At 38.5% G+C, this 19,661-nt stretch overlaps 1 protein-coding gene across 7 annotated transcripts in view; it reads right to left on the bottom strand.

Moving 5' to 3' along the window:
* Positions 1-19,661, bottom strand: part of RBM39 (RNA binding motif protein 39) — a 28,571-nt gene that overhangs the window by 3,058 nt on the left and 5,852 nt on the right. For 2 of the 7 annotated variants that reach the window (XM_058036552.1, XM_058036553.1), the window contains exons 3-14: positions 18,269-18,460; positions 12,818-12,883; positions 12,656-12,709; positions 11,160-11,277; positions 10,424-10,576; positions 9,744-9,881; positions 9,188-9,253; positions 7,968-8,172; positions 7,680-7,757; positions 2,138-2,170; positions 1,030-1,105; positions 775-880 (exon numbers count right to left, since the gene is read on the bottom strand). In XM_058036552.1, coding sequence (XP_057892535.1) covers positions 775-880; positions 1,030-1,105; positions 2,138-2,170; positions 7,680-7,757; positions 7,968-8,172; positions 9,188-9,253; positions 9,744-9,881; positions 10,424-10,576; positions 11,160-11,277; positions 12,656-12,709; positions 12,818-12,883; positions 18,269-18,460 — 1,285 coding nt within the window. Of the gene's footprint in view, positions 1-774; positions 881-1,029; positions 1,106-2,137; positions 2,171-5,918; positions 6,100-7,679; positions 7,758-7,967; positions 8,173-9,187; positions 9,254-9,743; positions 9,882-10,423; positions 10,577-11,159; positions 11,278-12,655; positions 12,710-12,817; positions 12,884-18,268; positions 18,464-19,661 lie in introns of those variants that run through there. The other 5 variants (XM_058036550.1, XM_058036551.1, XM_058036554.1 and 2 more) reach the window with 5 other exon arrangements.

The following is a 19,661-nucleotide window of genomic DNA, read 5'->3' as shown; positions in this document are numbered from 1 at the left end:
CTAATACCTTAGCATGGAACACAAGATGACACTTTTAGGGTCAGAGAGATAGAAATTAACCCAACTGTGAAACCATCTGAAAACTGAACTTCTGTTTGGGCTGTGAATTCTTTTTAAAAAGGGTTCAAGAGAATTAATCTATTTACAGACCTTCCAGAGTTTATACAGTCTAAGAGCTGAAATACAGAGAAGAGGTAACCAGTCTGGGGTTAATGTAAACAAGGTCAATTTAGAAGAAAAATATATTTACCAGTTTAAGATGCAGGTATTAATCTGGAATTCAGTCAGCAGCAACGGTGTTTCTCTTCCCTGTTCTAACTCCAGGCCCTCAGACTGCCCATTGCAAGACTTTAATGTCCCTGAGTGACCACAACTGTTTCTAAGCACGGGATGAGGGACATATTTACCTTATGCTGTAATTATCTGGAGCAAGAGCTCTTTTCTACTGAAGCCTGTGCTCTAGAAAGAGGAAACTGAAGTCCTTGACTTGTGGGAAAGGCACAGCTTAAGGGAAATGCCAAATGCCTGAACTAGTCACTGCTCTTCTACAGCAACTTCAGCTGGGTAAACCTTCAAGAGCAGCACCAGAAAGCTACTCATCCAAGTTACACACAATGATTCACAATCGGAGAGAACCATCTACATTCTGCACAAACTAAGAAATTTAGGTACAGTTTAGGAAAAGCCCCATATTTGTAATGCTCCCCCTGGACAAAAGAAAGCAACAGAGCTCCTAACATCAGCTCAGTGTGTCATCCGCGGAAGCAGGCATACCTGAGCTGAGTTTTTGTCAACATAGATGTGGATAACTCCTCCATGTTTGTTACATTCCTCAATCACATCATCTTTAATTTCTGTGTCCCAGCCAGCTTCTTCTTCACTGTACAGGGGAAGGAAAAACAGGACAGAGATCATTCACACAAAATCCATCCCCAAAACCCATTAAACACATGCCTGCAACATTCTGATTTCTTTCTTACATGTTAAAGTCATTGACAAATGCCAAACAGACAACGATAAATCACTTACGTTTGAGGATTAAACATGTTGGAAAGCTGGAAGCACTGTGTTGCAAGTGGTTGTACAGAAGCAGCTGCAGCCAGAACTGTTGTAATGAAAAAAAAAAAAAAATTAGCATATCTAAGAACCCACTATGCATGGCTCTAATTTATTCAGCATAATAGAAGCAGCTCTGACTAAACAGAAACTGAAGGCAGGAAAGCAAAACTCAAAACCAGACACTACTGATGACAGATATATTTAAAATTATCAATACAAAAGCCAGCACACTATGAATCACAGTTGAACCTGAAAAGTGAAAATATCATCGTGTACATTGATTTTGGCAGATTTTCCATTTGAACATTAAAAGGCATGCATCTTCATTTGCATTTAAAATGTCTGCCTGAGTTGTATGTCAGCACCTTTAATGTTTTGCTCCTCACAGATGCCCAGCAGCAGCTCAGGACAGCACCACCCCAGCTGACTGGACAGCAAAGGACAGACAACCTTGGGGAATTCCTAAAACCTGTTTTAAGCACGTTGAATTATGCTTCAGAAGTGTACCTGCACTTTCATCCCTTGAAAACGCAGACTGAAGGAAACATTTGACACCTGAAATTGCTCTTTCCCTATAACAGTGAAATTATTACTTGTCATTTATTGCTGCTTATCATGTCAGTACATTGCATTAAACACTGTCCCACAGGCTGCCCTTCCACAGACTTCAGACTTCTGTCAATGGAGCTGCAATAACAGCTGCCTTCCCCATATATTTCACACATTAAGGGTTGTGCAGTCAGATAATGAGAAACTCTGAGACAGTAAACCCAAACTTCTGATTCTCAAATAACCCCTCTAAGGCAGGGAGAACACTACTACCCAATCACAAATACCAGTCCACACATTTTCTTGAACTAGTACATGGCTGGAGAATGCTACCAACACTGGAGAAAATGCTACCAAGAATTTTCAGTCAAAAAAATAACAGGATGATTCCCCACTTCCCCATAGACGACTAGACAACTAGGAGAACACAATTTCTCAGGTATGGGCAAACCCTATACCACAAGAATTTCCCCTACAGACACCTGAAATAAAATCTACTAATTACAAGTCATAATAAATGCTAGTTTACCTTCATTCTGCTGGGACAGTCTCGTTTGTAAATCTAAAGAAAAATACAGAGAAGTTAATTATAATGCTTGCTAGCATCACTGTATCATCACCTGCCAGCCAGGTTGTTCAGCTTGTTTTTCTGTGGTTAAGAGCTTATTTCAGTATCACTGTTCCTCTCTAGTTGTGAGTAGTTTCACTGATTTCAGCTTCTGTACTAGAATGTTCTGTACTTGACAGATTCTGTGACAACAAAGCATTTTAAAGAGCAACAATACCTTAAAAGGACAGACATGACCATGTACCTTTAATTCAATGTATCACTCCCAACTTGCTTTTGCTGTGATTGTCTTCAAAAGACATGTTTTACTCCATGAGAAAATAATTACAGCAATTCTGACATGCATTAGAGGTGTGTGTCAACACCAACATCTTTACTACCAGAAAGCAGTTAAGCACACAGCTATCCAAAGCTGACATTCTTAAAGCAGTTATCAAATTTCATTTCAAGTAGAATAAGGCAATATTTTGTCTGCTTTGCTTTCATATAGATGGCATAATGATACAAGTAGCTTTGTTATTTTTCAAATTCAAAACATTTTCCAGTGTTCAGAACATGTGATTTGCCTAGAAAACATGATTTACTTGTTTAACAACATACACTTGTCCCAATCCAAAGTGATGGGAACAAACAAATGCAGACTTTCTAGCCATTTCCAAGTAACATGACATCTTCGAGCTAACATAAAACTTCAGAATTCAAGACTGTAAGTATAAGCCCCTTCAATCATGGTTCCATTTAAGAGACACTAGGTGTGAGCAAACAATTGCCTTAATTCACTCATTTAGAGAGTAGCAAAGTGATGAGCACCAAGTAAGCTTCCAAGCTTACCTGGAAATACCTGAAGGCACCAGGTATCAACATACTTTTCCCCTTTCTAATAAAACCTCCTCCACGACACTGAAGAACCAACAGAAATAAATGTTTTTCTCCAGATTTTCCTGATGTGCCTTTCCAAGCATTTTGCAAGGAACATGTACCAGGAACCATACTGAGAAGCAAGGGCTGGAAGGAGTAAGCTCTGAAGGTTGAGTTGTAAAAAGAGCCGGTGATATTTGGCATGTTTTCCATCCAGATCTGAACCCACAGAGTCCTCACCTCCACAGAATGAGAAATATCACAACAGCAAAGGCTGTCTTAGCCTGTATTCTCTGAAGAAATGGCATGGTCTTGGCCAAATCTGTAACTAATTACCTAGTTAATTAATATTCAGACTCTTGTGAAAACAAAGGCCTTTTAAAGAAAACAGCAAATATCCAAACTCCCAATTTAGAGGAGAGACACTTTTCCTGCTGCAATTCCAATCCATCATGTCCAGCAGAACTCGTCTATGTGAGTCAGCCTGGGGCTCTACAGCCAAATCCCTGCACCTAATATGGTAAACCTGCACATATCATCACTGCAAATTCTGTCCACAGCCAAGATCTGTTCTAAGCACAGCAAAGTCAGCCACCACTATCTTGTGCAACAGTTTCACAGGTTAATTATTAACCACGTTTGAAACATAACCTGCTGCTCACCAGATCTTTTATCAACAAACTAGATTCTTTTGTTGCTCGTGACTCAAGAACAGTCTTGTCCTCTCACTTCTAAAATCACTCAAAATTAAGACATTGATTGTCACTCTATATAGTCAATTCATGTTTCCCTACACATAGTTTTAAAGAGTACGCAGAAACTAAAATTAATACATCTGACCAATTCAGATCAAAGTAACTCTTTCAGTATATTCTTGTGTAACACCTGTAAGAGCAGCAAGTTTAGCACAATGGGAGTACATGTTTAGTGTACACAGAAAGCACAAATACAGACAAATCTATCAAAGTAATTTGTGTCTTAAAATAAAAAGTTTATTTTTAAATCCAGATGGCTTTAAATAAGCCGAAGTCTGCCAAACATTGCCTAGCATCTTGAGTCATTTCTTAGAACAGAGACCAAATAGAGGTCCAGGATGATAATAGCTATCTCTTCCTCTTTTACAGCACACCATATCAATTTTTTCCATAAACAGACAGCTCCTTCCACAAATAAGGAATGCTTTGTCCCACAAAACAGTAGAAGCATATTCTATAGGCTGATTATTTTAAATTTCCTATGTTGAGAAAGAGAACAGGGAGTACACAGCGACAACTGTTCAGCTTCAAATTCTTTTTCCTGCTGGATGGCCAAATTCTCAGGTGTCCCCTAGAACTAATTCTTTACCTTCCCTACTTTAGTTTTATTGACTCCCTCTTGAACATGGATTATCAGAAGTGTTTGCAGATGTATACATTACACCTCAGATGCTCAGGCCTACTTGCCTCTAGGAACACACCTGATATTTTAATGATATATCATGCTGCCAGGTCATGTTCTGGCTCTGATAAACGGAAGCATTTAGACATTTTAGACATTTTTCTCCTCCCTGGCCATTCTTCCATTGCTAAGCTCCCAGACTATGCAACTGGAATTTTATTTAACCCTGAAGAGGTGAACAATATACAACACCCCAAAAATTTCTTGTCGACAGCACCTACACATTTATTCACCTCATTTCTACTACTGACCATTTTCATTCATGTAAATATTACTCAAGACCAGACCAACACCTAAACTTTGGCTTTAACAATAGCCTCCAACTTTCCCAGCTTTCACCTGTAAAAAAGTCCTTCTTTCTCTGAGCCAGCTTCCTGACACACCTTGTACTTCCTGTATTACTCACTTCTCCAGTTTATTAACTTCCAAATGACAGGAAACTAAAGATCAGCAAGAAGCTGCTCCTCCTCTGCCAAGGAAAGACAATTTAATCAATGACTGTTGGTCTTTAAATACAGTTTCTGACGGTATGCTGTACTTTCATAATATTCTCCAGTTTACCCATCTTTAGTATAACCTCTGAAGGAGCAAAGTCTACTCAGTAATGGGACCAGAATCTGGCCAGACCACATTCTTCTTCCTTCAAGTGTACTTCAACTCTAATTTAGTCACATGTTTCAGCTATGTACACATCATGGACTTAAAATGTTTATCAACAATACCAGAGATGAGACCACATGTTTCATACATGTATTCCATCACTCATTTCATGGGACTTTTACTTCTCTGACCTGTTTACATTAGCCTCTTTCTTTTAGCTTTCTTTCTACCTTGGAAGTAATTTTCCTTTTTTATTTTTGAACTACATATTCCTAGCTTACCTTCCTCAAATTCTGAACTTTATGACCAGTATCCCCACTGCAAGTTGAGGCAACTAAATACATACAAACATGCTGGGAGTAGTTTTTCATTCACATGAGTCCCACTTCCTTTTTTCTTCAAGAGTTGGTAAACCTTCATCTATTGCTTTCATGACTTTAACAATGTCTAACTCAATCGGATTGTTGGCAGACAATTATCTTTTTATCTGTTTTCCCCCAAACTAAAAATCTTGTTTTATTATCAGTCATTTTTCCTATTCTTCATAGGCTGTGTGGTCATTCCTTATTTCTTTTGAGGTAGCTGATCACCCAGGTTCAGCGTGGAACCCACACTAACAGAACTTTTTCTTCTTTCTGTAGAATACAGATCCAACACAGCATTAGCAATGTAAAACATCCTGCCTGTTCAAACACCCAAGTTGCTCAGACCAGATGACTTAATTGCCTTGTTTCTTCAACCATCAGCTAGACCTGTTTGTGAATCCTTCCATTTAAATGTGAGCAACTCATGATCCCTCAAGTCAATGGTCATTTCTATTCTCATCCGTAACATCTTCATTACTTACCAAATTGAGTTTAAAATAGCATCCCCTCTTCATGAGTCAGTGAGTGTTTGATGAAGAAATTTGTCGGATATCACATCCAGGAATATCTGGGCCCCACCATTATTACTAGCAATTCTTCTCCAATCTGTATCGGGGAAGTTAAAGTCTCCCACAATGACATAATTCCTGGTAGTAATTTTCTCTAACAAGAGTAAAGAGATCTTTAATCCATAACCAAATCTCACTTTGGGGACAGCTCATTGACTCTACGGCAGCAAAAAGCTTTATCTTTTTCCAAAGTTACTTAAGTTGCACATGTCTGCGTTATTGCTTTTGTACAATACAAGTGGAAAGAACAATGCTACCCCTGCCACCTTAATTTCCACAGCTGCTAACATGCATCTTTTTCTAACATCTGTATTCAGCCTCATGTATTTCTCTGCAGAGAATCATGTTTTCTCATGCTGATTGCATACTACCTGAACCATTCAGCTGTGTCAGACATTTATGGCCATGTTCTTGATTTAGTGAGTTTGGATTTCTTTAGACCTTGTTTGTTTCAAATGCGGGGGAGGAAAAGGACTGGTGTTTTTTTAAAACACTATTCTCATTTCTAATTGCTGACATGTTTCTACATGAGACTGCCAAACCACTTTATAACCTGCATAAATTATGATCTAACTTCAGCGGTGGTTAGCTTTCCTTCTCTTTCTGGACTAGACACACTTTTTCCTCACTACTGCATGTTTTTCACCATTCTCAAACAGGCAACCAGCATTTTTCTGTCACTGGCCAGTTCATTTTCCTTCCAAGGGCACATCTCTAAAACAACTCTATTATATTCTTTTAGCAACTGTCTACAGCTTCATATGTATGCTCTTCTTAAGACTGCACCTGACCTTTCAGTAACACAATTCAGACCTATCTTATTAAGCCTGAATCACTTCCATCACAAGCTCTGCTGGAAGGCAAACAAGAATGCTACCTTTTCTTTGCTACTTTCTGACACATCCCACACATTCCAGCATCTGGTTATTTGTGACATTCAGGTCCTTTCTACTGTTATGACAGTTTCATATCCCTTGTTCATATTATTAATCAAAAGTAGCAAAAAAAAAAATTACATTCAGGGAGGTTACTCCCTGCTCTAGTTCTGAAGACCCCATGAATAGTTAGTTTTTCAGACCAGCTATGAACTAAGCAGCAGCAGTCACATCCCTCAGCCTCATTCCAGCACACCCACCTGCAGAACACACATACAACTATAGCCAAATCCAAGCAATAGACACATTCCCTGACATAAAATGTCCTTCCTCACGAGGACATACGCTGTAAAAACGCTGCTGCCATCTTTATGATGTGTCTCCCACAGAGTCCTAATAACCTTCCTGCCCTTTGTACAGCTCTGATTTTTCTACAGGGGTCAATCCCCTTCCAATTCTGAGCCTGCCATTTTCAACAGTCAACACGTAGGCTGCAGTAGAACATACAAATCCCCACTAGCCCAGAGAATAGTGAAGAGAGGAAGGTTTGGGGTGAAAACCAGCAAATTTGGAAAAATATGCGAAGTGAATCACACCCATCCAAATTGTGATATACCATTATTAGTTACTTGCTTATGATTTTGCAGTGTTTTACAGTGCATAAAACATGCTGCAATACCTCATTTTAAAAGACCAAAATGCATTTTCATTTTAAAAGACAAAAAAACATAGTTAAGTACCGCCTGTCTCAAATTTATAAAGTAATTTTAAAAAATATATATAGGTCATCATTTCTTACCTGTCACTGCTCCAAAGGCCAAAGATCCACTCATCTGCAGAGCCTGCTGTGCAGCTGGAGGAATCTGCAAACCAGTACCTGGAACAGAACACAGAGACACCTTGGAGCAAGCCCTTTCATTTATTTAGGAATGCAGTAACAGAAGCATCATAAATATTCCTCTTGTCATAAAATAAAAAATACCATGCATTTAAATATTTCATTCATTTATCCAAACAGTTCTGTTGAGTGTTTTAATTCAAATTCTGCAAACTTCTTCACACACTTGTTATCCAACATTGCACACACCTTCTGCAAGTCTTGCCATCAACTGAAGCCGACCAGTTGTTCCCAAATCAATTCCAGTCCGTTCCAACTCATCACTGTCCAAAAATGAGCTAGCACTGGAAGCATCAGTACGCTCAGTTACATGTCCAACTTTCATTGGTCTCCCAGCCAGCTCAAATCCATTGAGTTGTTCCAGGGCTTTTTTGGCACACTCAGAGTCTGAGAACTGTAGTTTGGAGAAACACAAATTCAGTAATGCTTGCCTACAGGACTCAGCAATGCTTCTACTGTATGTAATATCCACAATTATGCAAACAGGAGAAACTCTTTAAGAGATAGCAACAAGCTAATGTACATGTGCTCAGAATTTTTCATTTAAATCAAACACACACATATTTTGGTATTTACTTTCTCACGGTTAGGTACTATATATTTAAATATATTGTTGAAGTTACAGCATCTAGATACTGCAATCAACAGAAGTCATGACTGTGGCTGTCTTTCAAGAGTGACACTCAATTCTTCTGCAACCTTACAACTGCCCTGGTATTTACAGTTTATTCCTAACAGATATTCTGCTTTATGCTGCAAAATATCAAAATAAACACACAAGCCATTTTATCAGTGTTAAAACCGTCAAGTATGAACTATATAGTAAGTTTGGTTTCATTTGTGTCCATGTGCCAGAGGTCCTAGCTGAGACTATTTTCCTCATGACAAAATGCCAGGTCAGTTAAGAAACTCAACTTCACAAAACTGTGTACCTAAGGGTAAAGAGGAAAGATTTTTTTAACTGAAAAATTTTTAGCCCCTATTATTTCCCCTATAAAGTTCAAATTAAATTATTTTCAGCTATAAAAACACCAGTCTTTACTAGTGTCTTTGCCTGCAGAAGACAGCATTTGCTTTTGCTGGCACTGACTACAGAGGAAACTATTCCCATCTAAACATATTCACTGCTCATTCTCAATACCCAGACAACCATCAGAAACAAAGAAAAAGCCACTGCTGCATCCTGCAACATGACACTTCTGAAATGACATATACAGTTATCCAGTAGCATTTTAGTACCTCCCATGCATATGTAACAAATTTAGATTGTGCTTAGTTTATTATGCTTTTATTGCTACTATATAACCACATAAACATACACAGGAAGGTTGACATATAGAGATATATACTCCTGCAAGGGAAGGTTACACTCAGAAATCATCTTAGAAACCTGGCAATTCTAGTCATACCGTAATGAATCCATATCCTTTTGAGCGTCCAGTTTCACTGTCCATCATGAGCTGAATACTTTCAATCTGCAGATAAGAAAAAAGCTATTTACTAACAGACATTTTGGAACAAACTCCAAGATACCAGAACACAACATGAAAACAGCCCTGTCAAATTGTCAAATACACAGACATGAACATGAAACTATTACTTTTTATAAATTAGTTTCTCATTCCTTCCTCATTTCAAAATTAGTATACAGACAGCTAAATAGGTACTTGGATAGTGAGAGAAGCAGGTAAACATAAGGGTTTTGAGCTCATCTATGGGTAGAGGCTTGATGCAGAATTCTAGCAGCATAAGCACACAGAGATGATCAGATCGTAACTGAAACGCACTCATCATGCCACTTCATATGCTGAGAAACCCTGTTTTACAAACTAAGAAAAGCAGTATGCCTGACAAGTGCTTTGTGAGTATGAAGCTGAATTATTTCCAGAAGCTGCTAAGGTTCTACAACTAAGCTAGGTTTTTCAAATAAACTACTCTAACACAACATGCCAAATTCAAGTTTACCCTGCCAAATGGCTCGAAGATTCCTCGAAGCATATCTTCAGTTATATTGAAGTGTAATGATCCCACATAGAGCCTCATAGGACCAGCACTGCCCTTCTGCAGATTATTTGCCATTGCTGCTGCTCTGTTTTTCTCTGCCTACGGAGAAAATAAAAATTCACCTTCAATAAGAAATCAATAAAAAACCCCTAAAATAAGAAGTAAATGCCTATCAGACCTAAACTAGAAGATTCACCAAACATACAGAAGCTGTTGCATGATGTGCAGTCTATCAGACTTGAACTTAAGAGCTACAAAACCCAAGATCATGACCAAGTACAGAGACAAGAGACTCCAAAAGCCTTCAAATTGAACAACTTCATGCAAAATTCTGACTTCTACCTAGGAAATTATCTAGAAGGCATACACAATACAGCCTTCACTTCTGTAACACTATTAACAATTTCTTTACTGTTATTTGTTTAAGATCAGCATTTTCCTAATACCTTTACACAACTTTCAATCACTTTAATTTGCCTGTTATCTACTGGCAACAAAAATCCATTTTACTAGCTTAAATAATCATCCTTGTTACGGTTTTCCAAACATTCAGTAGTAGCCAAATTTTCAAACAAAGTTTCTCATCAAAATACAAGAAGCATAACTCTGCATGAACAAAAATGAGGTTTACAATTCCTTACCTGTGATGCCTGTACTATGATAGGTACACCCAGGACTCTCTGTCCAGTCAGTCCTATTGCCAGGGGCACTGAACTAACATCAACAAATTCAACATAAGCAATCCCCTTTGAACGTCTGGAATTTCTATCTGAAATCATTCGCACATCACGAACCTGAAAGGCAACGACAGAGATGGAAATACTTTTAGAGAAAGATGAAAAAACCTAACGCAGCCTATTTCTCAGACACATATTAATACTGAGAATTATGTGCCAAGCCAACAGCTTTAACTCTACAGCAGCATACACGTTTTGTAACAAACATATCCCAGAGGCAAGCTAGCACTAAAGCTGTTTTGTATGTGACAGAGCTTGCAGCACTCTAATGCTTTACACCAGAACCTTGCAGCTGATAGAACAAATGAAGTTTTTCCAACTCAGAAGTGAGATGAATTTTCAAATGACACTATAACTGACTGACCTATATAAAAAAAGAAAATGTGAAAAATGAAGTTGAGTCAGAATTGCATCAACATGTTTTGCCTCACATCACATGAACAAGCAGCTACTGAGAAACTACATTTTTGTGTTCAAAGATTTTAATAATTAGTTCATCATTAATCCCTCTTTGCACAGGCACAAGAAGCTACAGAAAGTCACATGCTTACAATTCTGAAAAAATACTGAACCTGTACTAAGTTGTACTAGGACAGCTTGTGGCAAAGTTCAAAATTTTTTTAACTTCCCTATCAATTACCTTCCCTACTGTAGAGAAAAATTCTTCCAGGTCTCTTGGTCGAATTCTTGCAGCCAACTGCATGCAGAACACTGTTCGAGCATCCCTCTCTTCAGGAGTAAGATTATCAATAGGTTCTCTGGAAAGAGTAAAGTTCAGCTAAAAAATCAACTGAATTGAGATAATTCATCTTTGGACCACACATGATACACTAAACAATCAGTACTTCATAGTCTGATAGGAAAAAAAAAGTCTGCTGTATTTAAAAAAAGGCAGAGTAAAGAACTGAAGGGAATACCAAATATTAACATGGCAAATTGTAACATGACTGAATATCCTATTTCACCTGTGAGCAGCAAATATAACTGGAAAATTCTATTTTATATGCAAAACCATAAACTGAGGTACCATTTTGCTACTGTCCAGAACTGGTACCAGATACCACTGGAGCTTACATGTCCTTTTCATCAAAAAGATGGAAGAACAAGAATATAAAAGCAAACGGGGCAAACTAGCACAGACTGGCTATCCAAATTCTCAGAGAAGTAGTGTGGGCTAGGCTTCACTAACTCACATCTTGCATTTACCCAGTCACTTTGGAGTCACTACAGCCACCGCATAAAACCAGACTGACATCCCTGTAAACAGAACGCGCAGTCCTCATTCCACAGTTTCAGCTTGTTAACCCATAAAGTATGAATAGTATTGAATTACTGGAATGAACAGTAGAATTACTTTGATCCTTGACACATTAAGAACTACAATAATTGTATTTATTAGCTGAAATTAGATGCACCACTGTTAACATATTGAAGCTTCAAATCTAAACAAATCTGACTTGTACTCAAGTACAAAGTACATAAGAAGTAGCATGGCGTATCCTGGATTGAGTATCCATCGATGTAGTATGTATTTTTATTAAATTAACCACATAGATACTAATCACTTAGAAAACACAATAAAAATTTAAACATCATTATCTTAGTAAGAGTTTGCCAGTCATTGAAAAACAAAATGAGATTGGTGAAATTTGACTGCATTAACGTAAGAGAATAATCTCATTAGCAGCTATCTAAATCCTATTCCCTTAAATGAGAAGACTAAGAATGAATAAGCAGCTTCTGGACTGCAGAGGCATACAGCCTCTCAACAAATAACACTAATAAATACTGGACAGCAAAAAGAAGCATTTGCACTTTCCCATTTCATACTCTAGATTATTAACTATGATTCAGCAGAAAAACTAATTTAAATCATAATTAATGGGGAGAAGATTGAAAATACAGAAACACAAACTAATCAAGACTTGTTTTGCAAACTGACATTATTTACAACCTTTTATGACATGGGGAGAAAGCAACATACTATCAATATTCTTTTCTCACTAGCTTTCTCAATGAATTCCAGCATCACTTATGAGTGCTGGAGAGCAAGTAGTCATTCATTATTTCATCATCACTTTTCCAACTCCAACTAGACAAAAACAAACAAATCCAAACATAGGTAAAAAGTCATACCTAACAGGGCTTTTGTCTTTTCTGAAAGGACTTTTGCTTCTAGAGCGGCGTCTGCTAAAAAGAAAGATCAACAAGATTAGAAGAAAACTTTTCAATATACCACTCCTGGTTCTAAACAAAATCTATTAATGATGCAATGAAAAACAGAGAAAAGTCAAAAACCTTAATTTGATGCTGTGAGGCAGACCAATCTTCCCTCTGATGGCACTGTTGAATTTTGGACCAGAACTATGGCAGAAGAAAAGACAAAAGACCTGAGTATTTGAATTCAAAATTTCCTGTCTGTACTCACATTACACTCCAAGTGCTCACCCACCCTTGCCTCTGAACTTGTCAGCATTTCCATTAGCAGCACTCACAGCATGCATCAGATAATCAGTTGGTTACCAATACATGCAGCACTTCAGACCATAAGGCACAGAATATGATCCCCTCCCACTTTCATCTACACCACAAAATCCCAGAATATGCAGGACTCTTCATGAGACAGTCAGCCATAGCACATTTGTATATGCAAACTATTCTGAGCTACAGTTACTGTTATAACTATTTTCACCTGTCTTTTTGTCCACATGCAAGTTCTACATACTGACGACTGCAAAGCATAACATTCATGGCCTGGAACTCAGCTTCAGAGCTGTATGCCAAGTGGTACTGGCAGGATTACTTGCTCAAGTGTAACATTTTAAAATCAAAAAGTTCCAAGAAATTTAAGCTGCAAGAGCAAACCAAAAGTGGCTCCATGCAGACACCTGCAAGGGACACATTCACTAATGGTGTCTCGGCTCTAACCACTGAAGTGCTGCAAATATATAAATGAAGCTTCCTTAAAATTCCTCATGGCCATCAAACCACAGAAACAGTGAACCCAGCAGTCAGCTGTAAACAGACATGTAACCACAAAAGGAATCCAATCTCTTGACTGAATCAAATTTAATTCCCCAGGCTTCACACAGAGTCTCTTAGAAGAAACTGTAATCTGCCCTTCGCTTCCACGTTCAGGACAGTCCTCTTGCTAGTTAATGGGGCACCCATGAAGAGACTGAGACAAGAGCAGTAAGATTTATCCTATTATGCTCTCCCTGAATTTGATCTCCTGGTAGAGAGTTGTTCAAAAGGCAAAGAACAACACCTGTTAACATTCTTCCTGTATCTCCACCAAGCGCAGAGGCACTGCACAGACTGAACACTGTGCACTGGGCTTTGGCTTTCCATCTGTACACAATTGATTCTTTCTGCTGTTGCTACAAATTGATGTAAAACACCCTGAAAGACACGGCAGGCTGAAGACATTAAGTAGTCTTTCACTAAATCCATTTGGTCACGCAATTTGTCTGAAAAATGTCTTCTTGCTCCTCAGTGGAGCAGTAATGCTTATAGCTAAACTCAGCATCCGCCACAAGGAGGAGGATGCCCATTTTTTTAAGCATGTCATGACACAGGTGGAAGTAGTGGGCCAAGATCCAAAACCGTGCTGGCCAGGTTAAAGCAAGGGAAATATGGCCCTGTACAACACTGGAAAAAAAATAAAGAAAAAAGACCATTTAGAAACTACTCATGAAGAGAAGATAACTACTTACTGAGAGAAAATAAGACATAAAACACAGACACATGTTGAGATGAGATCACAATAGATCAAAACCAGACTTTTTTTTTTTTGCCTAGGAGAAATTACTCCCTTTCCTGCTCAAGTCCAGACAAATTATTGCCAGGCGTTTCCATTCAGGTTCTTCAGTATCTATGGAACAACTACCAAAAGCTGCATCTCGAAATACTGGTACTAATTTCAGAGGCTACCTTCTTATCAGACATGGGACTACCTTGCATTTTCACATCAGATGTAAAACAAGGTGCTCTCTATTTTAATTCAAATGCAGACAGACAAACCAATTACAGTGACTCCAGAACACTAACATGAAGACCCAACTAAACAATAATAAATAGTTAAGAGCACGAGTTTTCAAGGAAAAGGTGAAAGAAATATTTTAAGTACTCATCTAAATCTAATGAATAACAAAACCAAAACACAAACAACTGAGAAGTAACAGTTTTCAAATGCATGCACAAGGCGGGGGTGGGGGTGGAGGGAGGAGGAAAAACCCACAATCCATCACAACTCCAAAAATCTCCATTTTTTTTTCTTGACTAGTACTATCTTATTTACAGAACTCCATGAGACCAACATTAAGAAACCCCAGACCACTGGAACACACCAAGCAGAAAACTGCCTAGGGCAAGGTGAGAGCCCAAATTATCTTCTCAAAATCAACAGTTTACCCTTTTCAACAGTATTCTCCCTGTGTTTTTCTAAGGAGACTTGCTTGTAAAGCTCTAGATCTCAAGTAAAGTTTCTACATTGCTTCTACTGTCTCTACAACTGTTGCCCAGTTCCTGCTAACCTGTACGGAAACACCATGTCACAAGCCATTAATCTCTATGTCTAGGAGTCACCTTCTTTGTAAGCCAAAGTCCCGTGTGCAGCCAAAGCACACACTTCCACAAAACCTAAGAGATGCCACAGGGCCCAATAATGTCAGGTCAGAAGACAGCTAGCAAATTATCAGCTGTTACCTACTCACTCATATTCAAGATTCCAACAAAAAATGTCGGACAAGGCAAACTCTGGCTAACAGAGTCCAGGAGAATCACAAGGAACTTTCAGTCATCATTGTAATAAACCTGTTTTCCTAACAGCTTTGTCTAAATTTGTAATTTCAAAATAGAAACAGGATGGTCTAAGTGACTGCTACTTTATGTTAGCAGCAGCTGGGATTTGCCCAACAGATGTCTAAGCAAGACTACTCAGTCAAGTTCCTTCTCCTAAGAGACCTTATGATACAGCTATGTAACACTTAAGGGACAATATATGTGAAAATAACATGAGATAAAAAACCCTGTGAACACTAAGCAATGCAATACAGTCACCTAATTTTAACCTAATTTAAAATTAAAACATTTAACCACATTTGAAGCCTAAAGTGAGAAACTCAAAGTTTTCAGGTTCCTGTAGCACTCTCCTCTCCTTTTCTTTCAGAATTATCTATACTAAACTTTTTTCCTCACTACTGCTGAGATGCCTCCTAGCTACTCCCAGCAGTAAAACCATCTTGGTTTACAGAAAATCAGCTCGAAATGAGCCTTTATAAAGCTCATGAGGAAGATCACAAGGAGGAGGAAGAGTAAAAAATAATATAAAATAGAAGCCATTAAGATACTGCAGTTAGCCACAACCCTATCATCCCTAACTCCAACCCAAAACTACCGTAACAGCCCCACAAGGAGAGATTCCAGAAATAAATTCTCCAGCCAGAAAGAGTACTCTGGCAGTCACTTTTGAAACACTGAACTTATGCCACTGATACAGAGACAACTTCTTCAAATGAAAGCTCAGTATTGGTAGATCCAAAGGTGGCTGGTGATGCAGGAGGGCTTTATCACCAAAGTTTTCATCTCTCTGAAATTCAGCATCTGCTACATAGATTTAAAAGTGAGTGCCTGCGTTTTAAGAGCCCTGAACAGGAACTCTTCACAATCCCTTCTCTTTCACACATTTAGAGCCAAAACTAGAACTCTGGAATCACATTAGCATGTTTATCATTTTAACAGGACTGTTCATCCTCTGCAACTGAATGACAGCAACTGCTTGCTGACTGCCATCAGTCAACACCAAACCTTCTGGGACACATGTGCTTGCCCTATACCAGTATTCCACAAAACCATCTAAACACACTAGAATTCTACTTGGTTAAGTGAAAGCAATGATTTGGCAACTGAAGCAGTGAACAAACTATCAAATGAACAGCACAACTATGTACCCTCAGAGCATAGTACATTATCCCTGCTTCTTGCTCCCTGTATCTCAACACCAGAGCAATCACCCAGAACAGCTACGAGAGAGTGTCAGGATAGCAAAAAAGACCCCTTGCAACTACTTACCTTTCTGGCATAACATATCTCAGAGCATTAAAACAGGCATGGGTTATTGTAGAACAATACTTTCAACCTCTAATTGCAGAAATTATTTTGGAAGACCAGAATACTGGAACTCCCAAATTTCTCCAGGTGAAAAACCTCCTCACCCAGCGACAACAAGAAAAACAAAGAATAAAACCCTCCAACACAGCTGGAAGAACGCAGCAACTCCCAAGAGCTCCCAAGCAACCACAAGATGAAACAAAGGACATCCTCTCCACACAACACTGCACTGGAGGGAAGGATGCCAGCAGGCTCCATATACAGAAGGCTGAAGTTTTTGATCAAGGTCCTCTGTACTTTGAGCCACAACAGTGGTACTGGCATAACCCAACCAGCTACTGTCATCTTACACATGCAACAGAGTTGTGGGAAAACTACTCTGCACTGCTGAAATCTTTACAGCTGAAGTCCAGAGCTGTGTACAGAGGCTCTGATACTCAAGACAAAGGAAAAGCAGGGCTGATATATTATGATCCCCACATACACAGGGCTGATGATGCACAGGACGCCATTGCACCCTAGAGGACCCAGGAACTGCAGCAGGTTTTCATGACGAAAATGCCAACATCCAGATGACCTGGCACAGAGTGAGACCCTGAGACCTCAGGAAGTTTTTGTTTGTAGTCCAAGAGTACAAAAAGCCCGAAGAAAAACATTCATGCTCATAAAACTGGACAAGCCTACAATTTGTCAGAAGGTAAACACTGTCTGCTCAAACATCTTGAAGAGATTTCTCTATCATGGATGGCATTATATGTCATGATTTAAAAAATACATTCTTTTCAAATGTCTTCTTTTAACATCATCTTTCATTCCAAAATTTGACAACAATTGAGATGAGACCTGCACAACAACAGAGACAAACAGCAGCCTCAGGTAATCAATGACAGTCAAGCATACAGCCCAGTTCTCACTGAGTTTCTGCAGAAAGAGGCAATGGGAAGCATAGGGGAGAGCCACAGTACAAACCATCAGAAACAATACTGTTGAAAAAACATCTTTTGAGAATTGATTTACAAATGTCTGGAACCACCTACTGCTGAAGTTCTATCAAGCTAAATATCTGAGAGGAATTGTCAGCCTCTAAACAAGTCTGAGAAAAAAGCAGGGCAAATTTGCAACACACAGGCATTACTAAGACAAGATGCTCCCAGTTTGGATGCATAAACATGGAATATGTTTGTGTGAATATCCATTTATGGAGTTAATGTTCAAGAACAGCAAGACAGCAAAAATCTTTAGTAATACCCAAAAAAAAGGATACGAGCCTGGAACCAAATAAACATACTACTATTAATTTTTTGGCAGTTAAGCCATCAAGTTCATGTACTTTAAATAGTTAGGGCATGGAGAGAATTTGGTTGTTATATTGATTTTGTGATAAACTTAGTTTTCCACTCAGCTGTACACATTCTTTCATTTGCTTTCCCATCTCTGTCTTGGCTAAGAATGAAAACTAGAAGAGGAATATTACTATCCTCATTTTCACTCTGTATTTACTGACATTCTTTAAACTTCACCTCTCACTTTCTTTTCAATTATAATTATTGACCAATTTAGAAAGCAGAGAGTGAAACTTCAACCTTCCACATTGTAACAGTGAAGCAGCACACATGCAACTCTGAACAAATAACCTACTAGGGACTTCTGTAGCGGCCTCTGAATCTGCGGTCTCTGCTCCTAGACCGGCTGCGTCTGCGTTCTTTGCTTCTGCTCCGTTTCCTTTCCCGGCTTCTGCTCTTTTTCCGTTCCCGATCTCGGCTCCGTTTGCGTTCCTTACTTCTGCTCCTCTTTCTGTCATGGCTTCGACTTCGACTCTTGCTCTTTTTTCTCCTGACAAAGAAAAGTGCAACTTCAGATACACATACGGTTCAGTGTTATTTACCCCACATTCCCTCTGTTACAGACACTGATGGGAAAAGCTTGTACCTGATGGTATTTGTACTTTTTACTGTAAATGGGTGGCTAAGCATGTCAGCAATCTCCTTTCATGAGCCACATGAAATCGGCAACAGCACATTTTTCTTTTAAATTTTTTAATTGCTAGAGAGTGCTTTCAGAGGAGTAAAAGGACTAAAAACCCATTTCCTATGTTAGACCTAGTACCCAGCAATTGCAGTACTTCATCTGGTGTTCAAACATACTTCGTGATTTTAAGAATAAATCATATAGCAAAGTAAAACAAAATGCAACAAAAACAGAAAGAAAGGCAACTCTGGGGTTGTTTCCTCTTAATACTCCCTGCCAATTGTCTTTTACATGCTGCTTAAGAGTTTTGCTTCCTACTTGCTACTCTCACTCATATTATTTAGAACACAAGTACAAGCATGTAATCTGTATGATTTCAGAAGGTGACAGCAGCATACATGCTGACTTCAGTGCATTTCTGTAATACACAGCTAACTTTTTACTGTTTTGTCAACTATCAACTTTGTAATTTTTCTCTTTACATCAATAACCTCTTCACCAAATGATGTTTATAATGTAAGGAATTTATTTTACAGACTACACATCTTTTGGGTATCACATCCAGGTGTTCACATGCTGGAATTACGCTTGCTGAGCAAGGTGTGCTTGTACTCTTGTTTTTTAAAAAACTTGTATTATAAATTTAGACATCTTCAAAGGGCAGGGACGCAGAGAACAGAGCAGGATGATTCAACACCCTAAACCTTTTCAAGAAATCACTGGTGTCTTTAACAGCTTTCCACTGCTCCAAACCACAATTCTAGAATAAATAAGTTTTAAAATGCAAAATCCATTGCATAGGTAAATTAACAAAAGTAATTTAAATATGCTGAACATACTAAGTCTGCATTTTTATCTGATGCTAGGTGAATGTTTCTGCAATTTACATTACATCAGTTGCAAAGGGTATTAACTACATTTGTAAACAAAATAAAATTTCCAAATTGCTGCAACTGCAAATTCCAAGCTTTGGCAAACTATTTCCTTAAACACCACTGACACGGATTCACAAGTCCACAAAAACCAGCAGCCTCTACCTAAATGCAGAGAACTGAGAAAATAC

This window comes from Melospiza georgiana, chromosome 17 (genome assembly GCF_028018845.1).
Source record: "Melospiza georgiana isolate bMelGeo1 chromosome 17, bMelGeo1.pri, whole genome shotgun sequence".
NCBI classification, from domain to species: Eukaryota; Metazoa; Chordata; class Aves; order Passeriformes; family Passerellidae; genus Melospiza; species Melospiza georgiana.
This window is presented reverse-complemented; position numbering and strand designations above follow the sequence as displayed.